A 22,075-nucleotide genomic window follows, 5' to 3' on the forward strand; every position below is an offset into this window, starting at 1 on the left:
GGCCCCCAGCATTCTGCTTGTCGCCACTACCTTCTCACTACTACTGTTGGGTAGGAGGTACAGGAGCCTCAGTTCCCATACCACAAAGTGCAGAAACAGTTATCACCCTACAAACATCAGGTGAACTGGTATAGTTAATTTTACTCACCACAACTCTGAACTGACTCCACAGCCTACAGACTCACTTTCAAGAATCCCAAAACTCATGTTCTCAGTATTATTTATTCTTTTTATTTGCATAATTTGTCTTCTTTTGCACATTGGTTGTTTGTCAGTCTTTGTTTAATTATCGATTTTCATAAATTCTATTGTATCTCTTTATTTTCCTGTAAATATCTTCAAGAAAATGAATCTCAGGGCAGTAGATGGTAACATATATATACACACACTCTGATAATAAACATACTTTGACTTTGACTCTCTTCATCTCACTTACACCCTATATCTCTCGGCAAGGTCTATTCCACGTAACTCACTCACCTACTCAGCATGGAGACATTTTGAGTGTTGGTCGTTCTCCAGTCACCCTCACCCTCGGCATCCACTACCTCTCCCAAACTCCTATCACTGCCCAGCCCTCCGTTATCAAAGCTTCACAGAAGAATACATCTCTCCAATCCACAGGACAGATCACCTGCATCCTCTAGGTGTGAAGAAGGTGGCTGTTGGGATAGGGGTTACCAATTAGAATGGTTCCCGCAAATTGTGAGGCAGCAAATGTAACCCCACGAATGAAGAAACCAGGACAAGAGAAAGCTGTGGACCACCAGCCTGTGGTCAATAGCAGGAGAGAATGGTGGAATCTGTTACCAGGCACTTAGAAAATGCAGTAAAATGAACGCGTTGACACAAGCAACACACACACAGAATGCTGGAGGATCTTGGCAGGTCAGGCAGCATCTATGGAAGGAAATGAACAGCCGATATTTCTGGCTGAGACCTTTCATTAGGATTGGAAAGGAAGGAGACAGAAACCAGAATAAAGGGTACGGGACAGCAGGAGTACAATTTAACAGATGACAGGTGAGATGAGATGAGGGGGAAGGTAGATTTCATCTTCCAGCTTCCCACATTATTCTTCTTTAACAGCCCACCTCCTCCACCCACCCACTTCCCCCTCACCTGGTCTCACCTATAACCTGCCAGTTTGTACTCCTAACCTTCCCCAGCTTCTTATTTTGGCTTCTGCCCCCTTCCTCTTCAGCCCTGATGAAAAGTCTCTGCCTGAAACGTCAACTATCCCAACTGGTTGCATCACAACCTGGTAATGGAAAGACCAATGCCCAGGCATGGAAAGATCTACAGAAAGTGGTAGGTGCAGCCCTGTCCATCACAGGCAAAGTACTCCCCACCATGGAGCGCATCTACAAGGAGTGCTGCCAGAAGAACCGTCTTTATGCCATGGACCAAAGCAATTAGGCAAAGGTGCGTGGACCCCAGGTCAGGGACCCCTACTCTAGATGCTGCCCGATCTGCTGAGTTCCTCCAGCATTTTGTGTGTGTGTTGCTCAGGATTTCCAGCATCTGCAGAACCCCTTGTGTTTCCTTGTCAGCCTCGTAGCTCATAGTCCATACAGATTGGTGTCAGGGACACTTAGACCTCCACTTGTCGTCTGGAGCCAGAAACATTGTTCAACTGTAGCACATGGGGATTGTAGTCAGTGTGGAGAAGGAAGGACACGAAGTCAGCGGAGCAGGGTGGGCATATGACTGGAATGTTGATTGTAAAATAGAGGAAAGCACCCCCTGTAGAAGTAAAGAGGGAGAGGAGGATCTGGGATGTTAACATTAGCAGCGTGGTTAATATGGGAGGGACACTGTGAGTATTATTCAGTGAACGGCCATTAACTTGTGGCACTGAATGACTGGTGATGTCACCCAGGCTCTGCTTGGTGACAGGAAGTTCTCGCCCCGACGATGTTGCTGACTTGTGCTGAGGCAGGCAGAGGCTCGCGCAGCATTGCTTCACTCTACAATCCCTGGGTTTTAAACAGTGTAATGGTTTTATTGGTTTTGCACAGGCAAACCTCTCGGCCTGTGTCCACAGTGGTCTGAGTGCTGCACATCGGAGAAAGGTGGGCCATATACGAGAACACTTAATATGACGGACAGCCAGGACGTTTCAAATGGTGCTGTTGATGGAGGGCGTTCGGCAGGGTTCCAGCACAGCAATTAATTCAAACACAATCATCACATCAGCCAAGGAACTGGATCGATTAACACCTTTTCCATAAAGTTATCACACAAAATTTGGGTAACCTGAAGTAGATCATCCCTGGGATTATTTTTTGGGTGAAACCAAAGCTTTTTAGGAGATCGGACAATGCATTATTCAGTGAGCCTGAAGAGTGGGAAGGGTGGAAGGGTGGAAGGGTGGAGGCGATAGGCCTGGTGTCGTACTGTTCACACCCAGTCTGTCTCCCTTCCCACTGTCATACATTGGACCTTTAGATTTCTCCCTTTGACCTTTGGGGATCAGTATCTGCAGAGCTGGGAGTAGACTGCACTATAGCATAGAAACAGGCCCTTTGGCCTATCTAGTCAATACTGACCTGATCTTCTGCCTAGTCCCATTTACCTGCATCTTTTCAAAGCTCTCCCATCCATTTCCTTATCAAAACTCCCTAAAATGTTACAATTGACCCTGCATCAACCACGCTTGCTGGCAGCTCAATCCACACTTGCACCAACCTCCCTCTGAGTGAAGAGGTTCCCATTCAGATTACCCTTAAATATTTCACCTTTCACCCTAAACCTATGACCTCTAGTTCTCGTCTCATCCAACCTCAGTGAAAAAATCCTGTACGTGTTTACACTGTCTATAACCCTCATAATTTTATATACTTCTAGAAGATCTCCCCTTAAACCTAATCACCCTGCCCCTGTAACTTCAGTCCTCAAGACCCAGCAACATCCTTGTAAATTTTCTCTGCACTCTTCCAAGTTTATTGATATCTTTCCTGTAGGTCAGTGACTAGGACTGCAAACAATACTCCAAATCTGGCCTCACCAACATCCTATACAACCTTAAACATAAGGACCCAACTCCTGTACTCAATGAAGGCCAATGTTCCAAGAGCACTCTTTACGATACTATCTACTTGTGATGCCACTTTCAAGGAATAATGAATCTGTATTTACAGATCCTCTTGTTCTACCACACACTTCAATGCCCTGCTGTTCACTGTGTAAGTTTTAACCCCCAGTTTGTCCTCCCAAAGTGCAACATCTCACAAATGTCTGCATTAAATTCCATCTGCCAAGTTTCGGCACATTTTCCCGGCTGGTCTTTGCAAGCTTTGATAGTCTTCCTCACTGTTTACTGTGCTTCCAGTTATATCGGCAATTATTGCCATTTAAAGGTGTGACAGGCAGCTAGCCAAGGTGAAGGAAATGGTTGGTGCTTGGCTGGGGCTTCCTTCTCCAACCTTCAGTCAACGGGGTTTGAGTGGTGACACCACTGGCCACTCTCCATCACTACAGGCTGCCCGCTCAGGCAGGGTGTGAGGCCTGGGGGTAGGGGACACTGTGGGACCCAAAGCACACAGAGACGTCATGTCCCACTGCATTGAGCTAGATCTTTGCAGGCTCAGGCTTTCTGAAGTTGTAATCACTGAGATGGGCAGGACATCCTTAGCTCCACTCCGGAGGCTGGACTGCTCTCCCCGTAGAAGTCAAGGTCGCTCAACTCTCAGTTTCTTCACTGGGTCTTTCCAACCTCTGCCCCCGCCCCCCACTGACCAATTTGCTACTTACATCAGAGAGGTCACTCTGGCAGGGTGGGCAATGGGATTCTCTATTTAAAATCTGCTTTATGGGATCTGGATATCAGATTGAGTAAAATTGGCCATCGGTTGAGTAAAAATGGTACTGAGCCATTTTCTTGAACCACTGTAATCCTGGTGAAGGACTTTGATCTCTGCTGTTAAGGAAGAAGTTCCAGGATTTAGGCCCAGTGATGCTGAAGGACTCACGATGTATCCCTGGGGGAGGATGATGTGACGTCATTTCAGTCTGATGTCGGTGGGGCAACTCTTGCACTGGGATTTTTGCACAGGGTAGAGCAGCAGGGGAACTGTGCCCGATGATGCTGGTGGACTGTGTTGTACTCAGTGAGACGTTCTCTCCCCGCCGCCCTGGTGAGTCTAGCGGTGGGCTTCATCCCGGTCCTCCACTGAACTCTTTCCTGCCACTCCAGGAATCACCAACACCCTCGCTCAGTGCAGCCTCACTGACACAGGATCTGCACCTGGCAACGTGCAGAGGCTCGGCACGGTCCCCAGTCAGCGTGGATGGCGGAGATACAGAGATCTGCTATGGGACTCTGATACCTCTAGACAGGGAGTCAGAAAAGTGTGGTCCCCTCTCTCGCCCTGCTGAAGGCCATCGGGGGAACACCTCTGACACTCCTACCAGAATAGAATTTAACCGCTTGTGCACCAGCTGCTAGAGCGTGCTCCTGTTTCATCACAGAAAACCTCTGGACATGTTCCTTCAGAGACCGCACCATTTCCTCCTCCTTGTCCACATCTCGCCAGGAGACCTCCTGCTCTGGGCGCCTCATTCTTCTTAATGCCTGAAAGGAGAATTAAAATGATAGGGGAGCTGTGTTTCACCTTAAGTCAGTCAATAAAGATCTGGCATTCACATAATGCCCTTGCTGATCTTAGGACAAATGCTGCGAAGCTTGGCCTCTAGAGCGGGAATTCTCGGGCTCAGAGACAGGGGATTGTGAAAGGTGGAACCACAGCAGCCCATTGGCCTATCCACTAGATACTGACCTTGTACATAGTGTGGATCTCAAATAGTGCACAGGCTGGCTACTAGCATGGTGCACTGGTGGGACACCAGTTTATGGCTACTGTTGCCACAAACCAAGGGGACTTGTGACTGGCGTATCATCACTGGTGGCCTGGGATAGAAGCAGTGACCTCCAATAAGACCCAGTGGATCATCTATAAGTTCCCATACTCAGCTCCCTAAATCTCCCACTAGATCCTACAAAGTTATCCCACTGCTGGGCATGACATTTCCCATAACACTCACCAGATTTTCCATAATCCCACGCAGGAATTCCTTCAACTCTCCTTCCAGCAGCTACTCAGATAGGGTTCCCATCAGCATCTGCTTTAAGTAAAGCTACTGCTGGTATGGAGCAAATGGGAAGAATGGACTTCAGATCTGCTGTTTCCCATGGTTGTCCCTGAGATTAACTGTGATCCTTCCTTGCTCTCCCACAAGTTTGGGCCAGCTCTTCCAATCCCCTACTGCTTTTCTACAAAAACTTCCACATTCTCACTCAATCACTCACATCATCCCAGCCTTAATATTCCCATTGAAACCCCACAGTGTGCATTGCCTGTCTAGGGTGATCTCCCAGTACCTATTTATACCTTCTCTGTGGGCTGTTCCTACAGTATGTACTTGTCTGTATCCTCTCAGGTGACCCACAGTGTGTGTAACAACGGTTTATATCCCCTGTCAATGATTCTGTCATCTACCTGTTAAACAGAGCCTACTCCCATTTGGATAAGCAGGTCTACACTGTGAGGATCATGTTTTTTTATTTCTCAAGTGTCTTCAATACCATACGGCCCTCATTGCTAGGGGGATATCTCCATTCAATGCAGATTGACACTTCTATTGTATCCTGGATAATGGACTACCTGGCTGGCAGACCACAGTTTGTGCAGCTTCAGAGTTTTGTGTCAGACATGGCTATAAGCAGCACTGGGGCCCCACAGGGGACTGTATTGGCTCCCTTCCTGTTTACCCTGTATACCTCAGACTTTAGGTACAACACTGAGAAAATCTACAGAAATTCTCTGATGACTCAGCCATAATCGGGTGTATAAAGGGAGGACAGGAAGATGTATGCAGGACCCTGGTGGAGGACTTTGTCAAGTGGCGCAAGTTGAATCATCTGCAGCTCAGCATCGGTAACACAAAGGAGATGGTGACGGACTTTAGGAAGACTAAGCCTGCATTGCTCCATTACTATTAATGGTGAGGACGTGGATGTGGTGAGGACCTACAAGTATCTGGGGATGCACCTGGATGCACCTGGTTGAGTGGAGCACCAACACAGAGGCTGCGTACAAGGAAGGTCAGAGTCGCTTCTACTTCCTGAGGAGGAGGTCGTCCTTTGGAGTCTGCAGGCCTCTCCTTCACATGTTCTACCAGACTGTTTTGACCAGTACAATCTTCTGTGCAGTGGTGTGCTGGGGCAATGGCATCAACATGGGTGATGCCAACAGGCTCAATAAACTCAATAAACCCCCCCCCCGTTAGATTGAAGTAACTAATTTCCAGCATCTGCAGGTTTCCTCGTGTTTGTATTTTTTATACTTTCTTACTTTTCTAATATTTGAATATTTTTGTATCTGTGAACTTGTAATGCTACCTACCTATCTATCTATCTGTCTGTCCTGATGAAGGGTCTCAGTCCAACACATTGACTGTTTTATTCCTCTCCATAGATGCTGCCTGACCTGCTAAGTTCCTCCAGCATTTTGTGTTAGTCTGTATCTTCTCCCTGGAGTGTTTCCACAGTGTGTGTAACAACAGCCTATGTTCTCTGTCTGGGGTGACCCACAGTGTTTGTATCAGTCTGTACCCTGTGCCTGAGCTGATCCTGCAGTGGGTACAGCCCGGTCTTCACTCTCTGCCTGAGGTGTATCCCAGCCAATGCCCTATGCAGTGTGTGTTGTACTCGGAAACCTGTGTGGTGTCTGGAGTTTTACTGGGAACATTATATTCTAGAAAGTTGCTTGATAAACATGGTGCAATATCTTGGTAATTCTTCACTTTACAAGTTAATAGCCAACCGCATCAAAGCCTGACTTCCACCCTCCCCTCCATCCCCAGTACAGGAGGTGCGACGGGAAATGCTCTCACCTGTATACTGCAGTAGGAGGCCAGAACTTTGATGACGTTGAGCACAGCTAGGATGGTGAGCCAGGCAGCGGGCGGTATGGCAGAGCTGATGCAGAGGCAGAATGCTGGTGGGGCGTGAAGTGTGGAGGCAATGGAGGATGTCCCTGGGGTGGTCACTGCAACACTTGTAGCTACACTGGAGGATAGGCAGACTGTGCAAAAGAAAGAACTTGATCAGCACAGTGCGTGAGAGAGCAGAGCTTTGCCCTATCCTCAGAGCCTCACCTCATCAACTCTCAGCCATCATGGCTGCAGAATTGCAGAGATCTACTACCTATGGAGTGAAGTGTTTCTCCCCATCTCTCCCCTGAATGGCTACTACTTTAGCCTCAAACTTTATTTATTTAGATTAGATTAGATTATGAGGATACTCAGTCCTCATTTATTGTCATTTAGAAATGCATGCATTAAAAAATGATACTATGTTCCTCCAGAAGGATATCACAGAAACACAGGACAAACCAAGACTAAAACTAACAAAGCCACATAATTATAACATATAGTTACAACAGTGCAAAGCAATACCGTAATTTGATAAAGAGCAGACCATGGGCACAGTAAAAAACAGTCTCAAAGTCCCGATAGCCTCATCATCTCACGCAGGCGGCAGAAGGGAGAAGCTCTCCCTGCCATGAACCTCCAAACGCCGCAACTTACCGATGCAGCACCATTGGAAGCACCTGACCGCAGCCGACTCTGAGTCCGTCTGAAAACTTCGAGCCTCCAACCAGCCCTCCGACACCGAGCACCGAGCACCATCCTCTGCCAATTGCTTCGACCCCACCCCAGCCGCCGAGCAACAGGAAAAGCTGAGGACTTGGGGCCTTCCCCTCCGGAGATTCTGGATCACACAAGTAGCAGCGGCAGCGAAGCAGGCATTTCAGAAGTTTCTCCAGATGTTACTCTGTGCTCTCAAGTCTGTCTCCATCAAATCAGGATTGTGCACGGCATCCTATTTGACAGATAACAGATATGCCACTGGAGTGGCTGCTGCGAGCTGCGTCGCGTCGCCATCTTCTCTTCCTGCCTTATTTATTTTCATTTAGGGATTCTGCAAGGTAACAGGCTCTTCTGGAGCAATTAACCCATACAGCTGTGGAAGGGAATAAACAATAGACATTTTGGGCCAAGACCATTCATCAGGACTGGTGAAAGCTCTTGACTGGAAATACAAATAGTCTAATCCCCTCCATAGACGCTGCCTGACCTGCTGAGTTTCTCCAGCATCTTGTCTGTGCGCTCCAGTAGAACTGTGTACATTTCAATGAGACAACTCTTCATTCTTGGAAACTCAAAACTGTACAAGGCTAGTCTACTCAAATGAGCAACCATCCTCCTTCTGTTAGGTGAGCATTGGGAAATTCAGAAAGGAAATTAATCAAGCAGAAAAGACAGTGCAAGTCTGTTTCAGAAACAAGTAAGAAAAGCCACCTCGAGCTATATGAGGCTGAGGACCAGACATGTAGTCACGTGACAGCGAGGTGTAGGGGAGATACTGTAGAATGGTAGTAGCTGGGCATTGCACCTTTCCTGTTACTAACTGGAATTGCTGTCGTGTTCAATGGTTAGTTGGGGTGGAGTTTTTAAAAGCCGATCGAGGAGAGTTTTTATTATGTGTAGTTACATAGACAGTCCTATTCGGGATGGGCAGATAGGAAATGGTGCAAAGAGAATGAAGTGTTAGTGGGTGAGCATTTTGGGGATTGTGACTATAACTGGTAGGTTTAAAAAGTGGTTCTGGAATGGGATACAGAGTAATTCTGGAAAGCAATAAGGATAGTCATGACATTACGTGTCTGAACCGAAGGAAGGGCAATTTCAATATTACTAACAGCATCTGGAATCAGCAACTTGCAGCTAAAACTCCAATTTTGTGTGAGAATCTTTTAAAAGTGAACTGGTGAGAGTTCAGTCAGCAAGTTCTCATAATGGGAACCCTCGATGTCAAAGGATCTTGAGGATTTATAAAGAAAGAAGAGGATGTACACGTGACAACAGCTCATTAAGGCAAATATCTAATCAACCAATCATGTGGCAGAAACTCAATGCAAAAAAGCATGCAGGCACGGTCAAGAGGCTCAGTTGTTGTTCAGACCAAGCTTCAGAATGGAGAAAAATGTGAATTAAGTGACTTTGACTGTGGAATGATTGTTGGTGCCAGACAGGATGGTTTGAGTATCTCAGAGACTGCTGATCTCCTGGGATCTTCACACACAACAGTCTCTAGAGTTTGTAGAGAATGGTGTGAAAAACAAAAAAAAATCAGTGAGCGGCTGTCCTGTGGGCATAAACACCTTGTTAATGAGAGAGATCAGAGGAGATTGGTCAGTTCAAGCTGACAGGAAGGTGACCGTAACTCTAACAACCACACATTACAATAGGGGGTGTAGAAGAGCATCTCTGAACACTCAACATGTTGAACTTTGAAGTGGATGGACTACAGGAGCAGAAGACCACACCAGGTTCCACTCTTGTACCTAGTACAGTGTCTAATGAGTGTATATGGCTGGATATGTATGATCTATATCCTTTCAGAAATATAGAAAATGTAGGGAGGTACTTAGCAGGAGTGCAAAAAAGGCCATGAAGTATCATTGACAGATATTACAGAAAATCTCAAAGCATTCTGTAAGTATATTAAGCGCAAGAGTGTAACCATGGAAAGAATATGGCCCATTAGGGGCCCAGGGGACAGTCTATGTATGGAGGTAGAGAACATAGGTCTAAAGTGAATACTTTTCACCTAGGTTCACAAAGGAGAAAGACATTGTAGTTAGAGATTTCGGTAGGGACAAGAGAATTCTAGAGTATGTTAAGATGACAAAAGATGGAGGTATTAGGCATTGTAGTGTGCATAAAGATGGGTAAGTCCCCAGGACCTGATGAGATGTATTTCAGGCTGGTTTGGAAGGCAAGGGAAACAACTTTTATAGCCCCGATGGATATATTTAAATCTCTGCTGGCCTCAGGTTTGAAGACAGCAAATTTGGTATCTTTATTCAAGGACAGCAGCAGGAATAAGCCAGGTAATAAACTCCAACATCAGAGGTCAGGAAGCTAATACCTATAGAAAATATCCTGAGCGACTTGAAAAGACAAGAATTGATCAGGGATAGACAGCACTGATTAATTGGTGGAAGGTCCTCTTAGACTGAGTTTTTGAAGAGGGTTTTAAGCTTATTTATGAGGGCAGTGTGACTGATATGGTTTGCGCAGGGCTCAATAAGGCCTTCGGCAAGGCTAATCCAAAAGATTAAAGCCCATGGGATCCAGAGCAAGCTGGTAAATTGGATGTAAAATTGGCTCAGCAGTAGAACATGGTGGAGGGATGCATGTTTTGATTGGAAGCTTGTGATCATCGGTGTACTATATGCATCAGTATTGACACTCTTGCTCCTACATTCATTACTATACATCAATGACCAAAATTGGTGCACCAATGACAGTGAAGGCGGTGGTCCCAGTCTACGGAAAGATACTCATCAGTGGTAAATTGGGATGAACAATGACAATCAGATTTAAATCTGTTAAATCTGTGGTGATACATTTTGGAAGGTCTAATAAGGGGAGGACATATAACGAATGGTAGGGCCCTGGTGAGTATGGAGCAATGGTGGGACTTTGGTGCACAAGTTAGAAGATCCCAGAAGATGGCAACACAAGAAGATAAGCAGGCGATGAAGGCATACAGGATGCTTGTCTCTTATAGCCAGGGTTTAAAATGTGTTAGCAGCAGGCCATGGTACCACTTTATTCTTTACTCTTTAACTCAAATCCTCTTGCATTAAAGGCTAAATACCATTTTCTTTCCCAGCTACCTGCTTCAGCTACACAATAGCTCTCAATAATTTGTGTACAAGGACACACAGGTTCCTCTGAACACCAATCTGCTGGAACAACTCAGCAACTCGGGAAATATCTGTGAGTTCTTCCAGCAGATTATTTATGGCTCCTGATCCCAGCACTATCGTAGCTGATAAAAAGTTCATCTATGCAAGCAATGGAAGAACATTGCTTCAGTGGTCATGTATGCTCTAGTGTGGCATCTTATCGAAGGCCATTGAAAGTGCCACATACACAGCATCTACTGGTTCCTTCTTATCTATTCTGCCTCTAGCAACCTCAAAACCTTCCAACAGACGTCAAATATGATTTCCTTTCATATGTTCTTGCTAAGTCTGCCCAATCTTATTAGTTTCTAAGTGTCTTTTTCCCTTATAAAAGATTCTAGCATTGCGATTGGCCTGTAATTTCCTGTTTTTCCCTCTCCCTCTCCCTCTGAGTTCCTCCAGCATTTTGTATGTGTTGCTCTGGATTTCCAGCATCGGCAGAATCTCTAGTACTGTATTTTGGAAACATAAACAAGAAGAACTGAAGTGGGCTTTTGACCCTTCAAACTCTCTGCAACATTTAACACGAGAATTTTTCCCCACCATTGGTAGCATCTACCAGAGGCGCTGCCTCAGAAAGGCAATATCCATCATCAAAGATACCTTTCATTCGGGCCACACCATCTTCTCACAGCTACCATCATTCAAGAGGTAAGGAAGCCTGAAATTCCACACTACTAGGTTCAAGAACAGCTACTTCCCTTCAGCCATTCAGTTCTCGAACCAATCAGCACATCCCTAATCACTAGGGTTTGGAACACTATAACCACTTTGATCACTTAGCACCGAAGTTCCCTCTAATTGGCAATGATCAATGTGCGCAAAAATTTTGTGCTGTGCAATTTTTTGCCCAGTGACAACATATACTCTCAATACTTTCGTCAATAAAAGCAGTATACAGTAAATAAGCCAGTTCTAAGATCTGAAGAGAAATCATCTCAAACACCCCGTTGTCAACACCGTCCACCAGAAAATGAAATGTAATTGTGTACTATCATGAAATATACTTAACATGCCAATGAGGTAGGAGTTGACAACTTTTCCTGCGCAGCTTAAATTCCTTTGTGAGCTAGCAGCACAAGATGTGTGTGCACTCACACCTTAAAGGGAACACTGCTCGGCACTAGTGGACATCTTTTTCCTAATTGTATACTTCCCTGTAAAAGTTGTATATAATTTACGTTCTTGTTTTGAATGTGGCTTAGCTGATGCTATGCGCCTGCGAAGCTGTTACAGGTAAGCTTTTCATTGCACCTGTGCACACATAGATTTGTGCACGTGACAATAAACCCAACTTCGACTTTGACTTTGACATGGTTTTGATTCCTGTTTTCAGACTGAACAGAATTACTTTCAGTCTTTGCTGTCCCCACCTGGTGAGTGAGGGGCGGACAATACATCACCTGAGACCTGAAGTGAACAAGGGGCAGTCAGTGAGTGAGGGACAATCTCCCACCTGAGACGGGAAAAAACAAAAAGGCAGTGTTCCACCTGAATCCAGATTAAACAGAAGACAAACAGTGTCTCACCTGAGACCCGCAGGGTCACGTGGCCATTCTGATTGGTGCCTCCCAGTGAAGCAAAGATGGAGCACTGGTATGTTCCACTGTCCTCTTCCTTCACATGCCAAATGGTGAGAGAGTCTTGTGCCACCATCGTCACGTTCTGGTCTACACCTCTGTAAAGCTTAATATTGTTACCCCTTTTCCAAATAATTCCCTTCAGGTCCTTCTGATTTACCACCTGTGAATGAAGTGAGGGTTTATGATTAGGTTTCAGTCAGAACTGCTGTCGCCATCTGCTGGTTGGTTCATTTTTGCAATCTCCTTGAACCCAGTCTGGAGACTTGACTTCACTGAAAACAAGAGGCAGATGATTCCTGTTCCCGTTAGTACCCGATCCTTGCTGGAGCTCTTATTTTCTCACCAGCTTTATTAGACTTTCTGAGGGAGACAAGAGATGGGGTCCTGTCCTATTTAGCACCTGATCAAGTGATTTAAAAATTTTCATTCTTGTTTTTATATCTCTCCAGGGTCTCATCCCTTTCTAGTTTTAAGTTGCCAACCACAGAGACTCTTCAGCATAGCTCCCTTCCTCAATTCCTGAACTGGGTAGCCGCACCTCTGACAACTCTACTTACGTCCGGTACTATAATGCACCCCACCCTCACACCCTCACCCCCCCACCCCCATCCCCACCCTCACACCCTCAACCCCCCTCACATCCCCATCCTCACCCTCACACCCTCACCCCCCTCCTACCTCCTCACACACTCACCACCTCAGACCTCCACTCTGCTCCCTCACACCCCCACTCCCCCTCACACTCCCCTCCCCACCGTCACACCCTCACCCACTCACACCCCCATCCCCACCCTCACACCCTCACACCTCACACCCTCACCCCCAGCTCCTCACACCCTCACCCCCTCAGACCCCCACTCTGCTTCCTCACACCCCCACTCCCCCCTCACACTCCCCTCCTCCCCCTCACACCCTCACCCCCTCATGCCCCCATCCTCACCCTCACACCCTCACCCCCTCCTACCTCCTCACACTCACCCCCTCAGAATCCCACTCTGCTCCCTCACACCCCCATCCCCACCCTCACCCCCTCACCCCCTCACACCTCACACCCTCACCCCCACCTCCTCACACCCTCACCCCCTCAGACCCCCACTCTGCTCCCTCACACCCTCACACCCCCACTCCCCCCTCACACTCCCCTCCTCCCCCTCACACCCTCACCCCCTCACGCCCCCATCCTCACCTCACACCCTCACCCCCTCCCACCTCCTCACACACTCACCCCCTCAGACCCCCACTCTGCCCCCTCCCACCCCCACTCCCCCCTCACACTCCCCTCCTCACACCCTAATCTCCTTTCACATGCTTCTCTCCCCTCATACCCCTCCCCTCCCCTCACACTTTCCCTCTGTGCTTATCTTCCCTTGGGTCTCTCCTATCTGCTTTCTCCTCTCTCATCTTGCCTCTCGCTCTCTCTGTCACTCTTCCTCCCTCTTTTGTTTTTTTTTGCTTTTTGTTTTGTTATCTCTCTCAGCCAACATTGGTCCTGCTCTCCACTATCCTGCTTCACTTACCCTTGGACAGGAAGAAAGATGTTGCCTTCACTTTCTCCAGTAATTCTGCTGCTCAGAATTTCCTCCAAAACCCACCCTTCTTCACATCCTTATCAGCCCCTCCAGTTCACAAAAACCATCATGCTGTGATTTTAAAACTTCACTCAACATCAGTTTTCATTTTTGGGAGGGAGCTCTAGATCTCCACCTCTCTATGACTGAGTGTTATCTCGGCGCCCCTGAGAAAGCTGGTTCTCATTCTTTTGTCTGTATGCCTTCCCACTGGTGAAAGTAATTTCTGTCTGTCGACTACCTGTTCCTTTAGTTACCTTGAAAAATTCCTTCAAGTAGCTGATTGACCTGCAGACTTCTGGGAATACAAGTGGATGTCTAATAATCTGGAGTCCAGCTATCCCCCTTTACTCCATGTCAGGCCGGCAGGGTGATCTCCACCCTCTACTCCCAACGTGGTCTTCCCAGGGACTGTACAACTGGGGCCCAACCTCCACCCTCATATCCCAGCATCCCACTCACTCATCCCAATATCTCCTGCACTTGGCCCTGACAGTTAAAGTTTCCCATTAGTTCACCATCTAGAAAGAATCCTTTCTAAATCAGAACTGGATGAGACGTACTGTGTTGAAAAGCATTTCCCTTGTTTTGCCCCTTCTCAGTTTTGAATCTGTTTCAGCAATTTGGTAGCCTCCCGCACTACCCACAGTGCCAGAATTTCCACTATGGTTGGCCGATTGGCTAATGCTTCCCTTGAAGGAGAACACTTGAAAAATGCAGTTTAGAACAATAATGTGTCAACTCCCTTCTGAATCGTGTTTTACAACGTCACCTTTTAAACTCCAGTGAATAGAGACCTTGGAGTATTGTGTTCATTTATGGTGGCCTCATTATAGGAAGGATGTGGAAGCTTTGGACAGGGTGCAGAGGAAATTTACTACGATGTTGCCTGGATTAGAGAGCACGTCTTATGAGGAAAGGTTGAGCTAGCCTGGGCTTTTCTCCTTGGAGCGAAGGAGGATGAAAGATCACTCGATAGAGGTGTATAAGATTATAAGATGCATTGCTCGAGTGGACAGCCGGTGCCTTTTCCTCAAGGTGAAAATGTCTAATATGAAGGGACATAATTTTAAGGAGATGGGAGGAAAGTATGTCAGCAGTAGAAAGTATGTCACACAGAGAGTGGTGGGTGCATGGAACGCCCTGCCAGGAGTGGTGGTAGAGGCAGATACATCGGGGGCATTTAAGAGACTCTCTGATAGGCACATGGTTGAAGGAAAAATGGAGGGCTATGTAGGAGCAAAGGATTAGATTAATGTTATAGAGTAGGTTAAAAAGGTGGCACAACATCATAAGTCGAAGGGCCCGTACTTTTCTATGTTCTCTTCTGGTCCTTTCATACGTTGCTGCAGAAACCCACCATGAACTTCTGCAGAAATTTGTGAGATCCCAGATATAAAAAGACCCGCTTATCCCAGTCTATGTGAAAGTTAAATCCCCATTACTCCCTGTCACTGTTTGCTTGATCTCCAGTCATTAGTTCTGCTTCTTCACAACGGCTGCACGGGACCTAGGTTATCTGAATCTTAAATCTGTACCCTTTTCTTAATTTTACCCATGATGTTTCCACAGTCTGACACCTTTCATTACGTTCTTTCTTGTTGATCACAAAGAACATAATACCTCCCCCTCTATCATTTCCTGCAAGGCTTGGAAACAGTATGGTTAGATATCTTGTGGCCACCTTGCAGTAATGGCTGAAGAGTCATTCCTTCCATGTCAAATTTACCATCTATGTAGGATCACAGAGCACGACAGTACGGGAACAGGCCCTTTAACCCATCTAGTCTGTGCCAAACGTTTAATCTACCTTGTTCCATCGACCTGCACTCAAACCATAGCCCTCCATACCCCTCTCATCTTCAAAGTTCTCTTAAATGTTGAGATCAAACCCACCTCCACCACTTCCGCTGGCAGCTTGTTCCACACTCTCACCACCATCTGAGTGAAGAAGCTCCCCCACGTGTTCCCCGTAAACATTCCGCCTTTCACCCGTAACCCATTACTTTAGTCTCACCCAGCTCAATGGAAAAAGCCTGTTTGTATTCACCCTATTTATACCCCTCATAATTTTGTATATCTCTATCAAATCTCCCCTCATTCTCCTACACTCCAGGGAATAAAGACCTAACCTATTCAATCTTTCCCTATAACTCAGGTCCTCAAATCCTGGCAACAGCCTTGTCAATTTTCACTGCACTCTTTCAATCTTATTGACATCTTTCCTGTAAATAGGTTCTTTACAGTGTAAGTATGTTCTTACACACTGTGCATTTGTCTAAAGAAATCCCTTTTGCCCTGAGTTACCTATTGCCTCCAATGCTTTGTCAGCAAATTTGTTACTTCTCTCTGGCTCTCTAGCTGCAGCATGAAATCGGTCTCATGAGCCCTCACTTACCGCCAGCCACCCAGTTACACTGATCCTACGCTAATCCTGTTTTTATTCTCATCGTCTTTCCATCAACTCATCTCCCGCACCCCCATCCCCAGATTCCACCAGGCACTAGGGCCCATTTACAGTGCCCAGTTAACCTACGAGCCTACACGGCTTTGGGAAGAAGTTTGAGGTCCCAGGGGAGAATCCAGGCCGTCACGCGGAAGAAGTTGCAGCTCCACCTGAGGTCAGGATTGAATGTGGGTTCGGGGTGCTGAGAGGCTGTGACTCTACTGGTTTCACCACTGGGCCACCCTCTGATTTCCATCTTTTATCTCTCCCATCACCAAGACTGACTATTGAATGTAGCCACTCCATTATGCTTGTTTTAAATACTTTGCTAGTTTGCTCTCAAATCCTCCAGATCATTTACTAGAGGCTCACCGACCTCTCATCTTTTCTACTGGTATCTTTCTCTCTGTTTTCGTCAATCTCATCGTTCCCACAGGTCAACTTCAGGAACTCCAAGGTCAGCCTGTACCAAAAAACTCCCAACTCTCTCCCAATTCCAGGATATTCCTTCATCCAGTCCCAAGATACAGTAAACTGTTAATTCAACAAGCTCAAGACTTTGATGGTGACAGACCAGTAGATTTTCCAGATTTCTGGGTGTTATTTCCCATTAATACCTGATAGAATTTATTAAATTACTATAATTTTTAAATGCTACACAGAATTATGATAACATTTTGCAGTGAATCCAATAAGGGCTGGTGAAGGGTTTTGGCCTGAAATGTCGACTGTTCATTTCCCTCTATAGATGCTGTCTGACCTGCTGAATTTCTCCAGCACATTGTGTGTGTGTGTGTGTTGCTGAAGGGAGCACAAAAAACATTAGCTGAGGGCCCAGACGCTGAACCATCAGGATTTTCAAATAACTGGAAAATGGATTAACAGAGTCTTACTATATTCCTTTATCCCTTATCCTGATCTCTAAGAAACACTTACACACAGTCAACAATCCCAATCACCTCATACCAGGCAGCAAGGACATTTGATTTTGAAAAAAAAAAATTCCCTGAAAACCACATACTTGAATTCCAGGTCCTGATCACTCAATCCTAGAAGCACCAGTCAGTTGAATCCCAGAACCCAATCTCCATTCTCCAGTCCTGAGAAATATGGTCCCATGTGGTGTTCTCCCAGACACTCCGACTATCTCATTGTCACATCCCAGTCATCCAGTCCCTGTGCCCCACTGTATTGGATCCCCTGACACCACTTACTCAGACCCTGGTTGCTCAACAGATACACAAGCACAAGATTGGACCATCTACATCATGACCCCTCACAAATGGTCAAAACACAGCAACTGCCCTCAGAAAAGCTCTAACTGGACCACCATGGCTCAGGGAAATGATAACTGGGCCAACCTCTCCCTTCGACCGGGCCTTGACGCTGATCACAACCTCTGACCACACCGTATCACACATACTTCCTCTGACCAGAACTCTGTTATTCGCCATTCTTTCTGCCTAGATTCTATGTCTCACCAATCTAAGCTAACTTCACCATTCACCAGTCATCCAGAGGATTCTGTCAGTCATCACTCTCTTCAACCAGACGCTGTTGCCTACCCCCTTCCCTCCATCCAAACCCCACCATCCCCCACTTTCCGTGTTGACATTGCTGTCATTCATAGCCCTTTGCATCAGACTCGGTGTTGCTGGCCACGTACCTTGTACCACCTGACCGAGGTGTAGGTATGGCTCTTCACCCTGGTGGCTCTGCAGGGCAATGTCACCGCACCTGCACACTGGGCTGTCACAGTGGCTAATGTTGGGACAGCGACTGGTGTGACCCAGAACAATATGACTGCGATCCACTGCTGAGCCAATCCTTAGGACAATGAGAGAGAATGTATGAGGGAGAGTTAGAGGGTGACGTTAGCTTAGAATACACGGGGAATAAGGTCCACTCAGGATAGAATTAAAGTGGCCATCTCAGGGTGGACAGCCAATAAAATCTATTCAGTACAGAGAGGAAGAAATGGCAGCTTGGGACAGAGGAATTAACTACTGACACTGCAGCACAGAGGAAGAAAATGGCTGGTTCAGAACAAAGAGAGATTATACATCATCTTAGCATAGACAGAACTGATTAAAGGTTTACAGTGGAAAAGGTGAGAGGTCTAAGGCTCTTGGCATCAAAAGGGAGAGTAACGTGAACTCAGGACTGAGAGAGAGAGAACAACACGAAGTCAGGATTGAGAGAGAGAGAACAACATCAGTTCATGATCAAAAGAATATTACTGTCAGCCCAGAACTGAGAAAGAGCATCATAAAAGAATATAGCCAGCCAGGACTGTTTCAAATAATTCACTAGAATGGAAAGAGTGAGATTAGTCAATTTCAGAAGGAAACAGAGAATGTTGTTGGTTTGGGATGTAGACGTACACATATCCACATCCCAAACCAACAGTATTCTCCATCTCCTTCTGAAATTGGCCTTAATCTATCTCTCACCCTCTCTCTCTCTCTCTTGTTCCCGAGATATATTTATAGTTACACTCCGCCGCCACTTTATTAGGTACACATGTATGCCTGTTCATTTATGCAAATATCCAATCAGATAATCAACCGTGAGCCAGTAACTCAGTGCATAAAAACATGCAGAGGTGGTCAAGAGGTCCAGTTGTTGTTCAGACCAAACATCAGAAGGGGAAGGAAGATGATTTAAGTGAGTTTGACCGTGGAATGATTGGTGCTGGATGGGGTGGTTCGAGTATCTCAGAAGCTGCTGATCTCCCGGGATTTTCATGCACAACAGTCCCTGGGGTTTACAGAGAAAAAAAGAAAAACATCCAGTGGGCAGCAGTTCTCCGGGCAAAAACGCTTTGTTAATGAGAGGTCAGAGGAGAATGGCCAGACTGATTCAAGCTGACAGGAAGGCGACAGTAACTCAGATAACTATGCGTTACAATGGTGGCATGCAGACGAGCATCTCTGAAGGCACAACACGTCGAGCCTCGAAGTGAATGGGTTACAGTAACAGAAGACGAGGAATATACAACAGAATAAAAAGATCAGCTCAGGATAGAGAGAGGTTATAGTGCTGCTTGGGACTACGCAGTTAACATGAGAATGATATTTTACAGCCTTTGCATTTCTAGACAGAGCAGAGTAATGTAATGTCACTCTACCGCAGCAGCTCTGACCCTTGAGAAGACACGCCGGCTATTTACCCTGTAAGAGGGTCCTACAGGTGGTGCATTACATGGGAAAGACTACCATAAGAATCTCTTAGCCAAGTGAACTTACACTGGGAAAAAGGCAATAAGGTGATTCTGCCTCAGTGTATCTAAACTCACCAGGGATATCTCAACCAGGGTTGTGTGCTCTTGTAAGTGAACCTTGTAAAAATTGATTGAGGATTTCAAAGCCCGGGCGATAAATGTAACTCTGGACAACATCTGCAGTTTCACACCAAATCCCAGAATATTAAATAAAATTAACAGAAGAAACATTAAAGCTGAACTAAAACTGGTACTCACCGTACACCTCCTGCTTCATGCTTTGCTCTTCCTGTCAGCAGTGTTTGAAATTTCCTGCTGCACCCTGTGATTAGACTGATCTCTCTGGTCACCAGTCTCACCACAACATCTTAGAATGAGCTCAGTGTTGCTTTTCTCAGAATGGGTGTGTTAGTGGAAAGGTCAGTACAAACTGACCACCTGCACTTGCTTGGAACTGTAGGCAACGGTCAGCATGAAATCCAGGGCTTTCTAACATAGTCCCCTTTCCATCTGAGCTAAAGAGTTGAGACAGCAAAGGAGAGAATATGATCCGGGGAAAATACACCAACACTCGAAGTTTTTTACAACCTGGAAGGCAATCATTCCAAGTCGTGTGAAAACACTGATTTATAGTGCCTCTTTCACTTCTCTTTTTAAAAAATACATTCATTCCAATCAGTCGTACTTCTGTATTTCTTTACTCAATGAACCTGGATTTCACATTCTTTGAGTTAATTGGCCACTCGACGAGTGGTAGATTCTGGGAGCACCTGATGTGAATGTGGTGAGAATGGAATGGATTCATGTAAAAATGGGTGCTCAGTTCTCAGCACAGTTTGATGGGCCAAAGGGTCTGATTCCATGCTGTATCTCTGACTTCTAGTACCTATCCCAATTGAGCCATGTCAGAGCCCTGGCTCATTGGATGAGCGTGGCTGATATGAGGTGACCAATAAGCAGATTTTTTTGTCTGGAACTCAGCATCAATCCTATGCATTCTGGTCCTCATTGCCCCTTTATTTTCACTTTCTCAGTCCGTGTTACAATGTCACCATTACTCCCATCTGCGTTTTGAACTGTTGTGAAATTTGACATCTCTCCCGTCTTCCCACTGTACTCACATGCAGCTCATCTTAACTCAATGCAGCCGGTGCAGGAAGATTGAGCGAGTTCAGGTGATGCCCAGAAGAGGAGGGATGGAGGACCTGCTGGGGGTCAGATGTTGGAGCCTCTCAGACTCTCATGAAGGCCCTGCAGTCCCCTCTGAGTCCCCTCTATTCCTGAAACATAGCCTTGCCCCACTTTGCCATCGTTGATGGATTTCCTTCATTTTCTGCATGTCTCCTCTAAGCACTCAGCGTGTCCCTCTCCACTTCCCAGCAGAACAGTAATAGACTTTAGTTGTCATCTTTCACCTGCATCCGACGTATCATCCACCACCATTTCCGGCACCTCCAACTCGATCCCCCTCACCAGTCACACTTCTTTCTTCCTCCATTTCTTCTTTCCACAGGGACGACTCCCTTCAGGACTGACACACACATCCCTCCCTACCCGGCACGTCCCCCTGAAGTCAAAGGAGGTGTGAACACCAGGACCTTCACCTCCACCCTCAGCACCATCCGGGGGACCCACACACTCCTTCCAGGGCAGGCAGAGGCTCAGCCGCACCTCCTTCAACCTGGTGAAGTGGCCACCTCTACACAGGTAATGGTTTTACAGGGCATCTGCACTCTTGCTGTCAGGGCCATTTCAAGCTTACAGTTGCATATCATTTTAACTCTCCTTGGCACTATATTAGGTACATGTGTACCTAATATAGTGGCTTCTCAATACCAACTGATGTATCCTTGACTTTCTGTATTGCTAGGAAGTTGACAAATTCAAACTGGAAGGACATCTCAGGGTTTACTAGGGCAGCTTATGACCAAGTAGTGTGAATACCTCCTTAGGAGTTTGTGAAGATCCGGCATGACATCTAAAACTTTGACAAACGTCTATAGATGTATAGTGGAGGATATATTGACTGGTTGTATCACAGCCTGGTATGGAAACACCAATGCCCTTGAACAGAAGATAGTACGAAAACCAGTGGATATGGATCAGTACATCATGGGTAAGACCCTCCCCAACATTGAGCACATCTACACGAAGCATTGCCACAGGAAAGCAGCATCCACCATCGGGGACCCCCACCATTCAGATCACGCTCCCTTCTTGCTGCCGCCGTCAGGAAGAAGGCACAGGAGCCTCAGGACTTAAACCATCAGGCTCAGCAACAGTTGTTACCGCTCAACCATCAGGCTCCTGAATCAAAGAGGATAACTTCACTTGCCCCATCACCGAAAGGTTTCCACGATGTATGGACTCAATTTCAACGACTCTTCATTTCATATTTATGATATCTATGGCTTATGTATTTATATTTA

The 22,075-nt window shown here is 46.2% G+C and overlaps 1 protein-coding gene across 1 annotated transcript; it reads right to left on the reverse strand.

Annotated features, from left to right (window-relative positions):
- Positions 1 to 1,214: 1,214 nt before the first annotated feature.
- On the reverse strand, positions 1,215 to 20,087 carry LOC140208103 (uncharacterized). Its single transcript, XM_072276604.1, has 5 exons — positions 19,905 to 20,087; positions 18,090 to 18,250; positions 12,356 to 12,569; positions 6,898 to 7,088; positions 1,215 to 4,576 (listed from the first exon to the last, which is right to left on the reverse strand). The coding sequence occupies exons 1-5, from the start codon at positions 19,921 to 19,923 to the stop codon at positions 4,346 to 4,348; spliced, it is 816 nt and encodes a 271-aa protein (XP_072132705.1). The 5' UTR covers positions 19,924 to 20,087; the 3' UTR covers positions 1,215 to 4,345.
- Positions 20,088 to 22,075: the final 1,988 nt, after the last annotated feature.

Source organism: Mobula birostris, chromosome 2 (genome assembly GCF_030028105.1).
Source record: "Mobula birostris isolate sMobBir1 chromosome 2, sMobBir1.hap1, whole genome shotgun sequence".
In the NCBI taxonomy this organism is placed as follows: Eukaryota; Metazoa; Chordata; class Chondrichthyes; order Myliobatiformes; family Myliobatidae; genus Mobula; species Mobula birostris.

Bases quoted from the DNA above. Each gene is read 5' to 3' on its own strand.
- LOC140208103 (XM_072276604.1), bottom strand. The intron at 12,570-18,089 runs GTACGTGGCCAG...CTTCATTCACAG, and splicing joins CCTCGGTCAGGTGGTACAAG to GTGGTAAATCAGAAGGACCT. The intron at 4,577-6,897 runs GTGAGAGCATTT...TTCTCCTTTCAG, and splicing joins CCTCCTACTGCAGTATACAG to GCATTAAGAAGAATGAGGCG.